Source organism: Trichechus manatus, unplaced genomic scaffold, assembly GCF_000243295.1.
Source record: "Trichechus manatus latirostris isolate Lorelei unplaced genomic scaffold, TriManLat1.0 scaffold00039, whole genome shotgun sequence".
Classification (NCBI taxonomy): domain Eukaryota; kingdom Metazoa; phylum Chordata; class Mammalia; order Sirenia; family Trichechidae; genus Trichechus; species Trichechus manatus.
Genome location: NW_004443975.1, coordinates 8,392,359 through 8,411,344, shown reverse-complemented (window position 1 = coordinate 8,411,344; position 18,986 = coordinate 8,392,359). Strand labels below are relative to the sequence as shown.

The window sequence follows — 18,986 nt, the reverse complement described above, 5'->3', positions numbered from 1 at the left end:
ATATGAAGTGGATTTGGGACATTATGGGAAACCATTCAGTAGATAATAAGTATCCAGGATTTTTCTATTCATATGTATGCTCTGATTACAGACTGCTGGATTTGGTTCGTCCTGTCCCCCAGCCGTCTCAGTATTTGAATTTTATTCAGCAAACCCCTTCCACAAGATCTCCTTTGTACCTAGCATCCAGTCCATTGCCATTAAGTCAATTAAAAGGGTCACATCAAAACACCTCTAGAGCATCAGAATTGCATTTACTTGAAACTCCTCTTATTGTTAAGGTAAGTATTACATATCCAGCATATGAAGCTAGGGAATTCATATTTTCAAGTCAGAAGATAAGCTTTTTATAACTGATATTTCTGGGTGATCGATAGCTTTAATCTGCTGCTGCTGCTTTTTTTTAAATACTCGTCTTCCTAAAATGCTTACATTTTATATTTTTACATCTTCTTAAACAGAGCTTACTAAATTTACCCTTCTCTGCTTAGCTAGCATTAAACTTAAGGTTATCAATCACTCTGTTGTCTTGAATGTATTCTAAGGCTCTGTGTAAGTTACCATAAATTGGCCTTTGTCCTTTGCAAAATGCTTTTAAGCTTCTTGGGTTTGTTTACTTGCTTGCTTGCTTGCTTGCTTCCTTTCTCTCTCTCTCTAACTCCATTGCTGATACCATTAAGCCGTTATTTCTTCCATCTATCAAGTGCTTTTGAGTTCTTAGGTTTATTTTATTTATCTTTATTTTATGACTCCGTTGATGAGACTTTGAACTGTTACTCCTTCCTACTGTCAGTGTATCTGTCTTTAAATTGCTGTTACTAAACTTGAGATAACTGGGCACAATGATCTTAATGCCTTCCCATTTTCAAAGTGTTTTTACAGATGTTATCTCTTTTAACTCCTTGTCCAGTGTTCTGAATTGAATCCCAGAAGCTTTCTTCTTCTTCTTCTTTTTTTTTTTTAATTGTTTCTAGGTTATCTTTCTGGATCTCCTCCAGCATTTATAGTGAACAAGGGAATTATTGTTCAAGTTGAATAAAAGATACTTCAATAAATGCTAGTCCTCAGATAGTTATTAAAGCAAGTTAATTAGATTCCTAACACTTAATTTCAGTCTTACTAATTGGCACTTTATTTTTGAAGTTGAATTTACAGTGGAAATAACCAAAGCCTTTAGAATGGTTATGAATGCAATTTTATGTTTGTAGCCTTACATAAAAGAGCTCTGGTGGTACAATGGTTAAGCACTCAGCTGCTAGCTAACCGAGAGGTTTGCAGTTCAAACCCATCAGCAGCTCCACAAGAGAAAGATATGGCAGTCTGCTCCCAGAAAGGTTACAGCCTAGGAAACCCTATGGGGCAGTTCTGCTCTGTCACATAGGGTTACTATGAGTCAGAATCGACTCGACAGCACACAACAGCAGCCTGTGTATAGAAAGCTCTGAGTAGAATTTTGTAATTTGTTTTCAGTGCTCTGGTATAAAAATGTTTATTCATGGCTTGTGTTATATAGGGTTAAATGTGTTCATTGGAGATGAGAATGTAGCTACTGCTGTGACTATTGATTGACCCAGTCTGCCCTTATTTAAAGTGACATTTACAAACACTAACGGTGGAATTTCATTTGCTCTTTGTCATAGAAAGCTAAAACTTTGGCCATGTCGGTTACTTCCTCTGGATTTGCTGAGTTCACTCCTCAATCCATCCTAAGGTCTGGACTTCGGACAACACCTTTAGCTTCTCCCTCTCTGTCACCTGGAAGGTCTCTTACTCCTCCTTTACGACTTAAAGAAACTAGAATTTCATTCGTGGAAGAAGGTGTGAACACAAAATGGACTGCTGGAGTAAGTTTAATAATTAGAAAAAAATTAAAATGTAATAATATATTAGCTCATATCAAGTAAAAAGTTAGGTAAATCAATTTAAATAATATCACTGTAGATTTTTGTTATACAGTCTTGCAGTCATGAAATCAGAAAACATTAGATCTGATAGAGGTAGAATCCAGACCTCTTAATGCTTAGTCTGTTTTTGTTTTTTTTTTAAACCTGTATCGTGTTGTTTCTCTTACTAAGTTCCTTACTGGTTATCTATTTAAGATGTGTTTTCAGAGCTCCACTGTAGTTAATAGGAGCCCATTTAGTGATTGTTGGTGATCTTGCTTATTCTATGTTTAGTCTAAATTTTAAAAATACCAATTTATTACCAATTAGGGAAACACTAACACCCATCAATGTTTAATCATGTATCTGAAGAGAATGGATTTAGGACAAGTGAATTTTGATGAGGAAAAGAAATATGGAGTGTAGAAAGGGTGGGTATGATTGGGATGGATAGCTTAGACTAAACCTGACTGATTTTTACTAATGAAATTTAAAAAAAAAATTTTTTTTTTTTTAATCTTACTTTACAGGTTACAGATGACAGCAAAACAAAAGTATTTATTACTACATCTTTCCATAAATGTGGAGTTCCAGCAGAAACTGAATGGGTGAAGAGCAAAGATAAGGCCACATCCTTTTCCCCGACTAGTCCTGAGAAGAACCATCAAGAAATGGATATGAGGTCACTGGATACACCCTCTCATAGTTTGGAGAAACTGGATACGAGCAAAGAAAACAGCATTGCTTCAACCAGATCAGACCAGACTACCTTGGAGTATCAGGATGCGCCAGCACCAGAAGACTTTGAAGATATTTTCATAACCACTAAACCAACAAGCTCTTCCACTGAACTGATCACTAATTTAACTGAACAAACTGAGAAGGAAGGTGATAAAGATGTGTTTGAGTCAGAAGTAACTCCTCCAGACCTAGAGAAACAAACTGGTAAAAACTTACTTTCAGAGTATTCAAAATTGCCATTAATGTCTGTCAATAAAATACATAATAGAATTTTTTTCCACCATAAGGAAAGCATCAAGGTCAAATAACTGTATGGTATTCTTTCAGCTTACTAGTATGGCAGATGGACATTGTTCCACTGGGTATAAGTAGGTATGAGATTTGGGGGAGGGGAACTTGTGTGTGTTACCCTTTTTATTTGGCCATGAAATTTGGAAAAGAACAGTAATGTTTAAGAAGGGAAATTTAAGATGCCATAGTTAGATTTCTGATTACTGTTTTCTTTTTAAGGGCTTCCTATCACTATGAGAAATAATAATACTGACTTTACAGACTAGATTGATGGTATAATTTTTATCTTATTCAGCAGCCTCAGCTTTCTTTAATGCTGCTCAGAAACTAGGAAGTTTATTCTGTTCTCCATGCCCACCTCCAAAATAATTGTTGTGCAATCAAAATAAATGTCCAAAGGCCCATAAATTTGTTTTCTTTATATTCATTTATCTGTTAACAGTTTTTTCAGCCCTCAATGTATGTACAGCAGGTAAGCCCCTACTGTATGCATGCTAGGTATTGAGGATCAAGTAATGAGTAAAGTACCTGTCCACATATAATTTGGATCTTAGTGGACTGTATAGACAAACAGGTAATTATAATGCAGTATAATAAATGCTATTCTGGATGTCATAGAAGAGACTAGGGGAACAGCAGGAAGGAGATAGACTTGGCTTAGAATTGGTGGATCAGAAAACTTAGCCTATTTTTATGTTGCTTACTCCAGATATAATTTTACTTGTTTATTTAAAAGTAACCCCTAACTTTAAATCTGTAAAACCTAAAGCTTATATAAACATCTGTGTCATAAGTGGTTCCTTTTGGGAAATGTTTTTTTGTCAAGGCTGAACTAACTAAGATTTCTTAAAATGTGAGTCCAGTGAACTAATGTTTTTGTTTAATAAACATAGGTATTAATTGCTCTGAGAATGTTAGGACTATGTGCATACTAACATATCTAGAAATTTACATTGCTTTTTTGATGTGCTATGTTGTAATAAAATACTTGAATGGTAAATATTAGATGAAAATGTCCATGGCAGTAGCTTTATTGGTTATTCTTAACAGTTAGGCAGTTTCAAATAAAAATTTTTATTGTTTTTGTGAGGGATCATATGTACAGCACAAACTCTAGACCCACACAGACTAGATTTGAATCCTAGCCCAGCTACTTACTAGCTTTGTGATCTGGGATAAGCAACGTAACCTCGGTTATGTAACTTCGGTTTTCTCATCTATAAAATGGTGATAATAGTCTGCTTCTTCAGATGTTGAGGATTGAGTCAATATGTATAAAGCACTTGAAACAGTGCCCGTTAAACCAGAAGTGAGAAGTGGGAGGTGATGGGAGTCTCTTGGGCTGGACTCAGAGAATTAAAAGACAGAACTGCTGGCAGTCTGATGCCAAGAGACTAAACCTAAAGAACAGAAAAGCAGACCCAAGAGCTTTTAAAACAGTGATAGTCCACGACCATGAGTAATCTCAAAATGTTTGGCATACATAATTGTAAGTATCCTTATCTTTATGATTTATAGGCACTTTAGAAGATGCAGAAACAAAAGACCTCCTAGTTCCAAAGGAGACACTTTCAGAATTTCAGAATCACTTAAGCCCCATTCAAGGAGTTGAAGCTGCTTCTTGTGCACCATCAAACCATGAAGGGTAGGTTAATGGAGAAAAACTCAAATGTCCAAAAAAAAAAGTTTAATGAAACTGGGTACCAGCAGTAAAATAGTCTATGGATAGATTCAGTCTTATTTAGATCTGTGAGATTTCCATTTTGGTAATGTTCTCCGTTATTAAAGAAGTTCAGTTTTACAACTGTGTGATTATTTAGTAATTATCATAAAGCCTTAGAATTTCCTGAATATACAGAGACATGATGAATTGAGGTAGAACTCTTGTATTCTTTAGTGATTCTAATTTTGCTGAAGGCCAAAATTTTCACTCATAGCCCTGCATTCCTCCATGCCCTCCCCGTTTCTGTGGTGTCAGGATGATAGGTACAGGTCTCCTGTAGCACCATGGTGGAGCCTGGGGGAGATGGCTGGGAGATGTTTGGTTCCCTGCCATTTGGTTAATACAAGACTCTAGTTAAGTTTTGGTTTTTTAATGACTAATTGATCTGTTTTGCTCCTAATTAGTCAATGATATTGAGCACTTTGTGCCAGGAAAGGTGTACTGTACGAGATGATGCAGGGGAGTGTGACTCAAATTGTAGTATGTTGGATTGATGTCTGTTCCCAAACTATTTAAGCAGCTTGCATTAGAAGTACACTACTTCCTTTACTGAAAGCCAGCTGAACCTAAACAGTATGATTTAGTGAAGTAATTGATTTACATTCTGTCACAATCATTGCAAGACTGGATACAAACAGTTTGCGTATCAACACTTTGAGAGTAGCACTGTTATAGAGGATATAAAAAAAGTGACAGCTTCAATTATCAAGAAATAGTAAAGGTAATTTATTAAGATTGATAATTTAAGGCATTGTAAATGTTTCATTACTTCGTAAGTAATAATAAGAATGACTTAACATACTACCCACAAAAATCAGTATCATAATAGTCAACTCTTAAACATTGAACTTTATCATACACTTCAGCTCTGAGAAGAGAAATCCAGATTAGCTAGAATCCTTGCAAAGCCTTCGTAGAAAAAGCAGGAGAAACTAATATAAAAAGATTATCCAAATTGTTTTATTGTTTAGTTCTAATGTTTTGTGAGTTTTAATGAAAACTAATGTTATTTATTACAATGAGTTTAATGGATAATTTCAACAATCACAAAGCAAAGAGCAATCATGTGAAAAGAAACTTTGTGAGCACCAGTGATAATCTAGGTGAATATTCAGCTTCTTGGCAGGGTGGTTCCTTTTTAAATATAAATTTATTTGAAATTTTGTGGGAATTTATTGTTGTTTCTCAGTTATCGTTAGCCTTATTATAAGTACTGTGACTGAGATAGTTTTTAACAAACATATCTGTAAATAAGTAAATGTGTATATTCCAGATACATGCATTTTCTTGAATTTACTTTGTAAGTGTCCTGTTTTTAAAAATCAGCATATTACTTTAGTTGAGTTTGGGGGATAGACCAGCACGAAATAGTCAGTGGCCACCATCCAACTTATTTTCAGAACTTATTTTCATACATGGATAAATACACTCCTCCCATTGGTCTCCCATTCTAAGTCATTCATTATACTCTTCCTGGGCAGTAGTAAAATATTGAACCTTACTCTGCTGAATACATAGGAAATATTCCTTAATACTCTGACAGGCTTATTTGAAGAATTTGGCTACAGATTATTAAAAATTGGTCTGAGTGTGTAATTTATCTAGACTGACAGCACTGTAAGATAATTTTGTTTGTAGTTTGTGCCATTCTTGCCAAAAAAGTAAAATAGCAGAAAATAGGAAAAACAAGTACAGCATTGTTTCTAAATTCACTTGTAAATTTTATAATGCTGTGTAAAATGAACTTGAATAGCATTAATTTCTCTGAACCTCAGTTTTCATCAGCAAATAACAAAATAGAGGAACAAGTAGGGTTAGAGAGGGTTAGAGCAGAATAGGATCTTTTTACACTAAAGTATGTAATTCTGTTTCTAAAGGAAAATCCTCTTTCCGGAATCCAAGGTACCAGTTTTGGATGAAGGACTAGTATCTGTTGAAAACTGCGCCTCTACTAGTAGCACAGATAACAGTAAGTGTAAGTATTATTTTTTTAACTTCAGGACTATTGCATTTTAGTGTTTTGAGTAACGAGTTTTCTAGGAACAAAAGAGTCTGTTATCCAGATGTCTTTTCTCAGTTCTTCCTCTCTCAATCTGGTCAGCTTCCCTGGCATAATAGTAGCCTTCTAAGGAGGTGTATCAGCTATCACAACAGTGCATTGCTTGGAAAGCACTCTGTGACTCTAATAGTTTTCTGATGGTTTTCATGGACATATTTTACTTTGAAACACCCAAAAGGAGCTAAGTAAATTACCCGCCTATAGCTAGACTGCATATTGCCATTTGATCTACTGGGACTTGCATATCTACATGGGGCAGCTTCCCAAGAATGACTTTTCAGTATTAGAAACGGCTCAGAAATGACTGGATTTACTCCAGGGAAACTAACAACTATATGGAATTCATTTAATTTTTTATCCAGTGATTTTTTTTTTTTTTTTTTTTTTTTTTTGAGTGCCTACTGTTAGCTGTTGTTGTGGAGTGCCATCGAGTCAATTCTGACTCATAGCAACCCCATGTGACAGAGTAGAACTGCCCCATAGGGTTTTATTGGCTGTAATCTTTATGGAAGCTGATTGCCAGGTCTTTCTCCCGCGGAGCCGCTAGGAGAGTTTGAACCGCCAACCTTTTGGTTAGGAGCTGAGCACTTAACTGTTGTGCTACCTGGGCTCCTTGCTACATCCTGGTTATTACAGAGATGGAGAAGATACATTTTCCTCAAGGAGCTCACATTTGGGTTTAGGGAAAGCAGACACCTTGAATGCCTGTTGAATGCCCAGAACTTGTCCAAGGATTTCACATGTATGAATTTACTTAATCTTCACAACTATGCTATGAGGGAGTTGCCATCTGACCTAGAACGCATGCTCTTAACTGTGATATCTTTCTGCCTGTTCCATTATGAATAGGGCTTAAGACAGGGTTGAGCAAACCTGGGTTTTTTCCCTGATTAAGAATGTAATATATGTTTATTGTAAAATAGGAGAGAATTATCTTGACATGTAAAGTAAAAATCCCCCACAACCTGGTTACCCATTTTAGGGATTCATTATTAACAATTAAAAGCGTCTTTTTTTTTTCCTATGCATACTTTCTCCAGATTGTCAAAGAGGAGATATATATGGTAGCTAAAGAGCACAGGGACTTGAGCCAGACTTCTTGGGTCATAACCAGTTCTGCACTGAATAACTATAAGACTTTGGGTAGTTTCTTCAGCACTGCCTCTGTTTCTTTGTAAAATGGGAATATTAAGGGTACTCATTTGGTAGTTAATTTGAGCAAGTTGCATGTAAAATGTTTAGAGCAGTGCTAGGCACTTAATAAAAGCTCAGTAAGTGTTAGCTATTATTATCAATTATCATTTATTATTATCAAAAAACAACTTGCATTTTTCACTTAACAGTGTATTTAAGACATCTTTCCACGTCAGTAATCTAGCTTGAATCTGTTATTTCTAATGGCTGTAGTAGTATCCCACAATATGGAGATTCTATGATATATTTAACTAATTGCTTATTGGTAGATATTTGAGCTGGTCACCATTTTTGTTGTTTGTTTGTTTATTTTGCTATTTCAGTTCTTCAGTGAATATTCCTGTATATTTATGTTTGCACATTCTGTGTCAGTATTCTGTTGGGTAGATTCCTAAACATGGACTTGCTTGGTCAAGGAATATGCACAGACACCTAGTATTTTATTGTTTCTTCTTGTGAAGGTTGTATACTACTTTCATACATTGATTGTTGGAAGTTACTTTTTTGAAGTGATAGGGTACATTTGTGGCCATTTGGATGCTTTGTGCCAAAAGAGAATCATCCAGTACTTTTCACACGCAGTTCAAAGCTGAGATTGCGTGTCCCTCGTGTAATTCTATAATGGCTCAACAAGGATAGCTGTTTGCCTATTAGTCACCTGGTGAATATAATTTTCAGATTAATTTAGTAGGAAACAAACATTCTGAGCTCTTCACAGCATTTATCATCATATTGAAGTTTCACAATAAGGGCAGAAATTATATTCCAGTTGGGAAAAGCCAGTGTAATCTTTTTTAAATGTGAAATTTATCTTCCTCTATGTTTTATCTTTGTGGGAATCAAATATATATTGTTTGAACTGAGTAATAGAATACTGAAGAAAATGGGATTTGTATGTAAATCCTTTTAGGCTTTTTCCTTAAGATGTTAAATTTTTTGCAAATGATATTTTATCATAATGATATTCTTAAATGCATTGTGGTCTTTTCTGTTTGCTTCCTTAATTGTGTATAGATCATAGTTTTCAGTGTAAAATGTAGAAGATTAACTCTGATTTTTCTTTTCAGCTACGGTGGATACCATTGGTGATAGTGGAAGCTCGGGGCCCGTTATCTCTGAAAGTCCTGTTGTCTCTGAACATAGTCTTGATCAGGAAGTAACATTGAACCTTAAAGAAGATCATGAAATAGAAGTTGATGTACTAAAAGAAAGCATTGACTTACCAGAAGAAAAGCCTCCAATTTCTGATGCGCCTCCTGATACTCAAGAAATTCATGTAAAAAATTTTATTTATTTATTTATTCTTTTTCAGTTGTTCAGTTTTGGTTTAGTTAGGTCTTAAGACACCATAGTTCAAACCTAATACATTAATTCATCCAACTGCTACCAAAAAAATCTCTTTATAAAAATCTGTGTTTAAAATATAAGTGTTTAAATGTTTTGTGTAATATATAAGAACACATTGTTTGAATAAAAATTAGCTTTCATGAAAATCAAATGACTGTTAAAGAAGGCACAATTTTAGTAATTTAATTTTATCTAGTATCTGGTTCAAATGAAAGGTTTTTTAGCCATAAGAAAACAGATATGGCTATTCCAGAGACAAGTATGACATTTAGACTGTTCACAGCATATATCTGAACAGAATCAGATACAGTTGAAAAGGATTTTTTTTCTCTATGCCTACTTGGGGGAGAATGATATTGAACTGGCTGGGGTTGAACCCTCCTGTAAACTCCAGAGAGAATTTTTTTTAATGGGGGGTACTTAACATAACTTACGGTTTATAAAAACTACATCAAATTTCTTTTATTACTAAGAGGCAAGTTTTATACAATAAATGAATTTAAGATGAAGAGCAAACAGCTCTTTATACAAATCTGATTATAGAGAATTTGGGAAGTTTCTTAACTCACAAAAATGTCCTAGTTACCCATATTGGTCTTCTTGAATATTCTCACTCTGAAATACAAGGATAAAATCCCTAATCCTTCAACTGGGAAGCTAATAAAAATTGTAGGTACCTGGTATGAGTGGGAATCCTCATTTCTAGGTATTTCCCATCTATCATCTCACTGAATGTTTGGGGAGTGGGAAAATGTTGTTGTGTAGGTGGGTGGTAATGTTCTACCTTCTTGGTCAGGAGATCTATCTGTTACTTTCTACCTCCTCCTTTTTCTCCCCTTCCCTTACCAAAAGGTAAATGCAAGGACCATTCCTTCTTCCACCAAACCCTTGCAGGAGAGGTACTGAACTTGAAAGCCTTAGGAATTTCATGGTTTATGCAGCCCCAGCAAAGGGAAGAGGATTGAGTCTAGCCCAAGGGAGCTTATGTAGGTGAATTCTTCTTCAACCTTATGGGGATCATGCTGTTTAGAAAAGTGTGGATAGTTAGGTAATTTGGGGATTATCATTAACACAGTTTGGGGGTTGTTTCTTTTTTTCTGGTTAATTTTTTTTTGAGTGAGAATAGAATAAGTCCTTAATTCTTCTCACAACTGTTAGCATTATGATAATTTTCCAGATTTTGTTAAGATTGTCTTTTTTATAGCCAGGGAAATGTGGAATTTCTGCTTGAATTCCAGTCATCTCAAAATCTTTTTAGTCATTTTGACTGAGTGAGAAAGTCTGATTGTTTAAATGGATATTTTATAAAGTAAACCCATAAGCCATATCAAATATAGTTTATGTTTACAAATACATACACCAAAGGTGAGGTGGTCATTTAAAACCCTTATGTTTTAGGTTAAAATAAATATATATGTTAAAATTCTGTAACCAGTTTCTTACCTTTAATTCTTCTTAGGTGATTGAACATGAAAAAATTGAAGCTCAAGATTCAGGAGAAGAGGCTAGGAATCTTTCATATAATGAGTTGTATCCCTCAGGAACTCTTAAGCTTCAATATAATTTTGATACCATTGAGCAACAGTTTTGTGACTTGCCTGATAATAAAGACTCTACTGAGTGTGACGTTGCTGAAGTAGATGGGGAACTTTTTGTGGCTCAGAGCAACTTTACCTTGATTTTGGAAGGTGAAGAAGGAGAATTTGAGACGGGTGATTCTGCAGCATCTAATGTATTAGTTAAAGCAGCTAACACAGCAACTGAGGAAAAGCACGTGTACAGTGGGGAAAATGATAATCATGGGCATGTTACAAATTTGCCATCTATCGTAACTAGTGATCAGGAGTCCCAAAAGGTAGAGACATTCCCATATGTGCCTGAACCAATTAAAGTAGCTATTGCAGAAAACTTACTAGATGTAATTAAAGACACAAGAAGTAAAGAAATTACTTCAGACACAATGGAACAGCCCATTCTTGAAAACATACCTTTAATAAGCCAAAAGGTAATGTCTTCCACCACGTTAGCCAAGTCTACGTTTAAGACTGTTGAAGAAACCAGTACAATGACTATGAATGTCAACCAGGTAGATGATATGGTTTCCTCCAGAACTCGCACAAGAGGACAGCGTGTCCAAAGCCTGAATATCAAATCACAACAGGAAGAGTCAGTAAATATTGCTACTCCTGAGATACTGGGGCTTTCAGTTTTGAAGAAAACTAGGAAAACAAAAGAAATGTCTGATGCTTCTGAAAATGTCTACTCTGATGTCAAAGGAATATCTCAGAACCAGCAATTACCTCAAAATCTTGTTACTCCTAGGAGAGGAAGGAGAAAAAAAGACACCGATCAGGACACATTAGAAAGTATTAACCCTATGGAACAAGAATTCCGGGTCAGTGCAGGTAGGGAATTAAGAAGGTTAAAGTCATCTCAGCTGTTGGATCCAGCAACTGAAGAAGCTTCTTTTAATAAAGAAGTAAAGCTTACATCTGTTACAAGAAGGACTCCTAAAAGAACTAAAAAGTCTATTGAAAATCAGGAAAGTGTTGAAATTATAAGTGATCCAAAAGTTAATAAAGGGGCAAGCCCTAGCAGAAGTATCAGGAAATTGAGAAGCAGTAATTTGAAAGCTTCTGAAGATGTAGAATGTAAACAAGATGGGATGTCCAGTGACCAGCAACTGCCTGTTCAACGCAGTAGAAGAGTCAAAGAGAGAGAAGTTAGTGCATCAGATGTGATGGAGCACTCTAAACTTGATTCATCACAGTTGATTCTTCAAGCAGAATTTGATATTCCTGCCACACCTAGGAAACGCGGTAGACCAAGAAAAGTAGATCCATATGAAGATTTAGGATTGAAGGCTGTCGAGGGAGAGAGAAGTCCCAAAAAGAGAAAAGTTCTTAGCATCCAAAGGAGATCTACAAGAAACACTCCAAGTAAAAGTGAAAATATTGATGTTGGAAAACTAGCTTTAGAAGAATCCATTTTATTGCCAAATGAGGAACTTGCTACCGTGGTGAGCTCTAAGAAGAAGCTTACCAAAAGGACTGAAAATCAAAGCCAGAAACGTCCATTACGCTCAATAGCAGAAGAGCACTTCGGTAACGAAATGACACACCAAGAACCAAATAGCCAAGAAGAAGGATTGCTTGCCACAGCTGCTTTGACTAAATCTTCCCGTGGCACAAGGACTAGATCTAGCAAGGCTGTCTTGTTGCCAGACCTTTCTGAACCAAAAAATGAACCTCTTTTATTTTCTACTCCTGTGTCAAAAGTTCCGAGGAAAGAGAAAGGTACTTTTATGTTTCTATTTTTTAAAGCACAGCTTACATCTCATACAAAGCCTTCAGCTTAAAATTAAATTATTTTAAGGCACTGTTTGCTTTGCTCTTAGGCACTAATTGATTATTTGTCCTAAAAGTGATTCATAGTTATAAGGGATTCTCCACCCAGTAATGTTTTGATCTTCTAATAGTAAAATTAAAAGACTCACGTTTCAGAGTTTATTTTGGGATTCAAGAATTTTCTGGTTCAGTGTGACTTTTTAAATCTTAAATTCACTTGATGTAGGTTTAATTTTTTATGATAGTATTATTTCTGTTCATTCTGCCCTATCATAAATGACTTTTAGTTTTGGTTTAAGCTAAGTACCATTGCATTTGACTCATGTCTCAGGTGATATCCACAAGCCTAGATTGTTTTGAAAGGAAAAAGAAGTAGAATTTTATTGACTAGTATACTGATATTACTTAAATCTAGTCACTATTGCCCCATACACAGGCATGGCTGCATGCCCAACCTCCCTTATTGCTGCTGGTGAGCTGATGATTGTATTGTTGGTTGGTGTAGCTCATCCTTCTCAACAGGGGCAGTATTGCTCCCAAAGGGGCAAAAATATCTTACTGTTTTTATGTATAAAGCACAAAATACACATACAGTATGTAAAGAGATACACAAAATATGATTAAAATATCAGAGGGAAAAAAATTTCAATGGAGGAATGGAATAATGGGATGGGGGAAGGTTGAGACCCCTGGTATAGCTAAATAGATCCCATTTGGTTGGTTTTAAAGGGAACGAGTGATGATAATAATGGTTAGGTAAACAAAAACTGTCATGCATGTATTTTTAAATGTATCGTTGCATGCAGTCGAGTTTCTGACTCGTAGCAATCCTATATGACAGAGTAGGACTGCCCCATAGGATTTCCTAGGCTATAATCTTTATAGGAGCAGATCACCAGGTCTTGTCTCCCTCAGAGCTGCTGGTGGGTTCAGACTTCTGACCTTTGTGTTAGCGGTGGAGTATTAAACCATTGTGCCACCAGGGCTCCTTTAGTGAGTGAAAATCCTGTGTAATTGCCTCCTGACTTGAAGAAGACCAAGAGAAAGATAAGCCATTTTAAAATCTGTGTGCTATTCACTCTGCAAAAACCTCTTTAAATATATTGTATTTATGCAGTCTTTTGTTATATTTATATAGCCTGAGCCCAGGAAAGGGTCCCTCCCCATAAAACTATTTGTCCTGAAGATAATTTGCACCTGCAGGAGAACCCCCTGCCAATTTGATCAGGTCTTTGATTTTGGTTGTTGTTAGTTGCTGTCGAGTTGATTCTGACTCATAGCAGCTCCATATGTGCAGAGTAGAGCTGCACTCCATAGGATTTTCAAGGCTGTGACCCTTCAGAAGGAGATCGCCAGGCCTTTCTTCCCAGGAATCTCTGGGTAGGTTTGAACCACCAGCCTTTCAGCTAGTAGTCACCCAATTACTCTTTTTAATTTTAAGTGACAAATGAAGTGTGTGAGATTTTAGCTGTTAATCAGTTGAGTGCACACGGTGAATTATAAAGCATAATTTTGTTTTGCTTAAGATGAGGGAGAGAGGAGGAGCTAGGGAGTGTGTGTATTTAAAAAGGTGAGATAAGTACACAAATACTTATAAGACCATTTGTTCATGCCTGAAACTAAAGGTAACGTATAGCAGTATTTTTAGGTTAGAAATACCAATTGCTAATTCACCAAATTTTATTAGATTTGGGACATTAACTTTGACCCTTTCTTGGTCTTTTATACAGGATACTTGGAAAATATGTAATAAATCTTTCATGAGAATGAAAGATTACTATTTAAATTTTATTTAAACCCCCTTTTTTTTTTTTTAATAATTAACCTCTTTTCGTGGTTTCATTGCTTTGAGTTGCCGATAGTTTTAAGTATTCATTTTATTGTTCCTTTACTTTGCTGTATTAGTTAAAATGAAAAAATACAACAGTAAGGGTTTCAAAAGAACATCAATAACAGAACACTTTTATACTTCCCATGGGACTCCGAACTGTACTAAACCTAGAAATTGGCGGTTATTTTGGTGCAGCATAGCAAATGTATCTCAGTAATTCTTTTATTAGTCATTTTTATATAGTTGTCATCTTTATACCTACTAATTGTAACTTTTTTTTTTCTTTTTTGGTTAATATAATACATGCCTGCTCTACCCCATTGCCATCGAGTCGATTCCAACTCATACTGACCCTGTAGGATGGAGCAGAACTGGCCCGAAGGGTTTCTGAGTAGCAGCTGGTGGATTCAAACCGCCAGCCTTTGGTTAGCAGCCGAGCTGTTAACGACTGTGCTGCCAGGGCTCCTATGCCTGCCTTAGAAAACTAGAAATTAACGGTGTATGATCTAGCCATCCAAAGAATCACTAACCATTATTTACATTTTCTTGTCTATCCTGCCAATCTTTTTTCTCTATGTGTTTATGTAATTTGTTGGGAAAAAAAATAGAGGTGTGTTTGTATATATGTATATATTCTGCTTCCCCCCTTATTTCATGAGCATTTTCAGATATGTTAAATATTCTTCAAAAACTTGAGTGTTATGTGGTTTTGTTTTGTAGTTTGGTTTTGGTGTTTTACATATTGAGAGGCAACATGTGGCATTTCATCTCGCTGATGTGCCACAAATTGCTTAAACAGTCTCCTACTGGGATTCTAATTGTTTTCAGATTTTTTGGTAATAAAAATTGGTACATTCTAGTGTGAGAGGTCCTGGTGGCACAGTGGTTAAGAGGTCAGCTGCTAACCAAAAGGTCAGTAGTTCGAATCCACCAGCCACTCTTTGGAAACCCTGTGGGGCTGTTCTACTCTGTCCTGTAGGGTCACTGTGAGTCAGAATCGACTTGATGGCACCGGGTGTATATATAAATAGTTATAAATGGCTATTCTTTTTTTTAAAAAAAAAAAACCTTTCTTTAGCTAAAAAAATAGAAGCTTCTGCACAGCTGAAAGAATTGGTTTCAGATTTATCTTCACCATTCGTCTTCTCACCTCCTACTTTGAGGACCAGGAGAAAAAATGCATCCAGTACATCCAAGCTCATAGACAAACTGGTAAGGAAGCCATAATTTTATTTTCTTGCTTGTTTGAACAGTTTGTTTTTCTGTTTTTTTAAAGCGATGTCTCCTAAATAAACTTCTTTAAAGATAGCAGATATTTATACTAAAAGCCCAAAATTGCCTTGTCCATGCCTTTGGAGACCCTATCTTTAAGATAGATTTGTGGCATGTTAGTGATGGTATTACTGGCAGCTGCAATTTAAATTACTTGTTAGGGGAAAGGTTTTTAAGTTTTAATGTCCATCAGAATTATCTGGGTGTATTTATTTAAAATGTAAATTCCTGAACCACTGGAATGTCATCCACAGACCACACTTAGAAGGGAGTGTTTCAGAGTTGATTCTATTGCCTAAATTGCACCAAACCCTAAAATAAAAAGTTTAAGGATTGAGTGTATGTGTGAGCCCCTTATATTTATCATTATCAGTTCATAAGCATTTATTGAATTATTTGCCATGTGCCAGGTACTGTACAAAAGCAAAGTATACAAAAATAAATCATACAGATTCCTTGTCTTTCAGGAACTCACATTTTAATTGAAGGGGCAAAAACATAATTATTTCACAGTCTGACGAGAACCCAAACATCCCCATAGACAAAAGGTAGAGGAGACAGGCCTTCCGGGCCAAGAGAATAGCAGATGCAAAGGCACGGAGGCATAAAGATGGAAGGGATATGTTAGCGAACTAGCACATAGCCATGTTTGTATTTTAAATAGTTTCTATCAATTCTGGGAAGGGAAAAATAGTCTCTTGTAGCCTCATTCATATGAGATGGTTAGAGCCTGGATTTGGACAGAGGCAGTGGGAACAAAAGGGCAGTAGAGAATGGAAACATTCAAAAATAAAATTGACAAGACTTGGGGATCAATTGAGTATGTGTGCAGTTATAGATGACCAAGGTTTCTGCTAATGAATATCAGAGAAGGAGTCAATTTTGGACTTGTTGAATTTGATTTCATTAGCACTGTTTGGCAGTATTACTTAACTCTAGGTAGAACGTTCTGAATTTAGATTTCGAGTGTTTAATTAAGGTTTATCTTTTTTGAACTTTTAACCCATAGGAAGATGATTCTAAATCAACAGAAACTGTGGAAAAACAAAAAGTGAAAAGAATCAGGACTGCAAAAACAAAACAAGCGAGCAAGTATGACTTTTTCTGTGCCGTAATTTTTATCTCTTTTGTTTCTAAAAATTAGATTTGAGAAGAGCCTAATTAAAAAGGGAAATTAAGCTCATCAGAAAATGGTAATGCTTAGGGACATTTACAAGCGTTGACTCCTTAACGTTGTTAGATTTTATTGTTAAAAGTGGATTTTTCTATGCAGCGTGAAACCCATTCTGTTTAAGAAGGGTGATGAAATGGAGATAGTTTGGTACTTAATGGATCTTTCTGCTCGTGCAGTGGATGGGGGAGGGGAGTGGGGTGGTTCATTAACCTTTTAGTTAGTAAAGATGGGTAACTATTAGTAAAATTATAAACTTATAAATCCTGAATTATTTATGTATAATTGATTTTGTGTATATGTGGAAAACGGCTTCCTAATTGTCAAATTTGCTAATGCTGGTATTTGAGAATTGTCATTTTTCATAAGTTTCATGACTTGTTGGACTGTAGTTCATAGAGTGACTACTAGTACTTAGCCCATTCCTGTCACCCAGTAGTATTTATCAATTGTTGTTGTTGTTAGAGTCAGTCCTGACTCATGGTAAGCCCCCTGCGTGCAGAGTAGAACTGCTCCATAGACTTTTCAAAGCTGTGACCTTTTGGAAGCATATCACCAGGCCTGTCTTCCGAGGTGCCTCTGGGTGGGTCTGAACCACCAACCTTTGGGCCAGTAGTCAAGCACTTAACTGGTTGTACCACCCAGGGACCAGCTTGGGCTAGTATTTATTTATTAATATATATGAAATATTTAAAGGAAAATTCAGCAGTGATTGTTTTTAAACATCCAAATCAAAAAAAAAAATCTCCCCCAAGTGAAACCTTGGTTCTAATTCTAACTGCTTTGAATTAGCTTCACTTCACTTCTTAAAGCTGTTATCTCTTTTATAAAATGAAAGCACTAGACAAGGTAATTTCTAAGGTTTCTTTGAATATGTTGAGAATCCAATTATATTTCGTAATAAATATCGTTATGTTTACTTGAATTTTATCTTTTTTTTACAGAAAAACAGAAAAAGAAAGTTCTTGGTCACCTCCTCCAGTAGAAATTAAGCTGATTTCTCCTTTGGCAAGCCCAATTGATGGAGTAAAGAGCAAACCAAGAAAGCCCACAGAAGCAACAGGAAAAGTTCTTGGCAGGAGCAGAAAGAAACCATCTTCCTTTCCAAAGCAAGTTTTACGCAGAAAAATGCTGTAATTCTTTTCCAAGTTTTTAATATACACCCATTTGTAAAGTCATCAGAATTGTGTGGATTATTAAAAATCATCTAATTTGGAAGTAAATAATTTATATAAATTATTGTAAATTTTTGTAAACAAAAGATCTTCAATAAGTAAAGTAACTCCATATGGAGTGTGATTCTTTTAGTCACAGGCAGTTTTTCTATTTTATACTAAGACTTCATACCTTTATATAATATGTAAATATGGCTTAATATTGGAATGTTAAATAAAGTGTATACTTCACAATAGTTTGTGTCTGTAGATTTTTGAGAGGGGATTCCTGTTTTAATAAAGATTTTGTATGCTAGTAGACATTGATCCCTTTTTCTTTCTCTACACTTAAAAGTATTAAACCCATCTTAAAATAAGGACGATTTAACTGGTTTTTTTTTTTAAAGTTGCTATTTTATAATTTATGCACTTTGCTTCTGTGATTAAGATTTCTAATCAAAAAGTGGCTGTTAACTATGTTAAAATTGAATTATGGGCATGAAATTTTGCTGCCTTTTTGTAGTTTAACAGGTTTTGTGAAATCTACCTCAAGTAATACATTGGTTAACTATAATGTTGGCATTTCTTGTTCAGCAAACTCAAAGGCTGTTTATCTGTAAGGTCTCTTAATTATTCAGAGACTGAATTATCCAGGTTAGATTGACCGATTCACTGCTCACTGGCAATTTCGTGAAAGAGTTCGAGAAGGAAGAGAAATCTAAAGCAAATCTGTCTCGTGGTTATTCGGTGCACCTTGTATGTGCCTAATACTGGAACAATGAGAAATCTGAACAAATTGTATGATTCTTGCTCTGAAGGAACTTGCTACTGCATCATCAATATCTTTTAATATTCAGGTTTTAAAACTGGCAAATTTTTACGGGACTTCAGGCACAAGACTATTGAGGGTGGTAAAAGAATGGGAATAAATGTGGAAACAGGAAAGGAAAAAAAACAAAAACACCCTGTTTGC

At 35.5% G+C, this 18,986-nt stretch overlaps 1 protein-coding gene across 4 annotated transcripts in view; it reads left to right on the top strand.

Annotated features, from left to right (window-relative positions):
• The window catches only part of AHCTF1 (AT-hook containing transcription factor 1), a 72,935-nt gene extending 54,538 nt beyond the window's left edge, over positions 1 to 18,397 (top strand). For 3 of the 4 annotated variants that reach the window (XM_023730920.1, XM_004375872.2, XM_023730921.1), the window contains 10 exons: positions 92 to 281; positions 1,641 to 1,844; positions 2,414 to 2,828; positions 4,434 to 4,560; positions 6,516 to 6,613; positions 8,959 to 9,167; positions 10,698 to 12,534; positions 15,495 to 15,628; positions 16,698 to 16,780; positions 17,804 to 18,397. In XM_023730920.1, coding sequence (XP_023586688.1) covers positions 92 to 281; positions 1,641 to 1,844; positions 2,414 to 2,828; positions 4,434 to 4,560; positions 6,516 to 6,613; positions 8,959 to 9,167; positions 10,698 to 12,534; positions 15,495 to 15,628; positions 16,698 to 16,780; positions 17,804 to 17,996 — 3,490 coding nt within the window. In that variant the 3' untranslated portion in view covers positions 17,997 to 18,397. The remainder of the gene's footprint in view (positions 1 to 91; positions 282 to 1,640; positions 1,845 to 2,413; positions 2,829 to 4,433; positions 4,561 to 6,515; positions 6,614 to 8,958; positions 9,168 to 10,697; positions 12,535 to 15,494; positions 15,629 to 16,697; positions 16,781 to 17,803) is intronic. The other variant, XM_023730919.1, reaches the window with a different exon arrangement.
• The last annotated feature ends 589 nt before the right edge of the window (positions 18,398 to 18,986 follow it).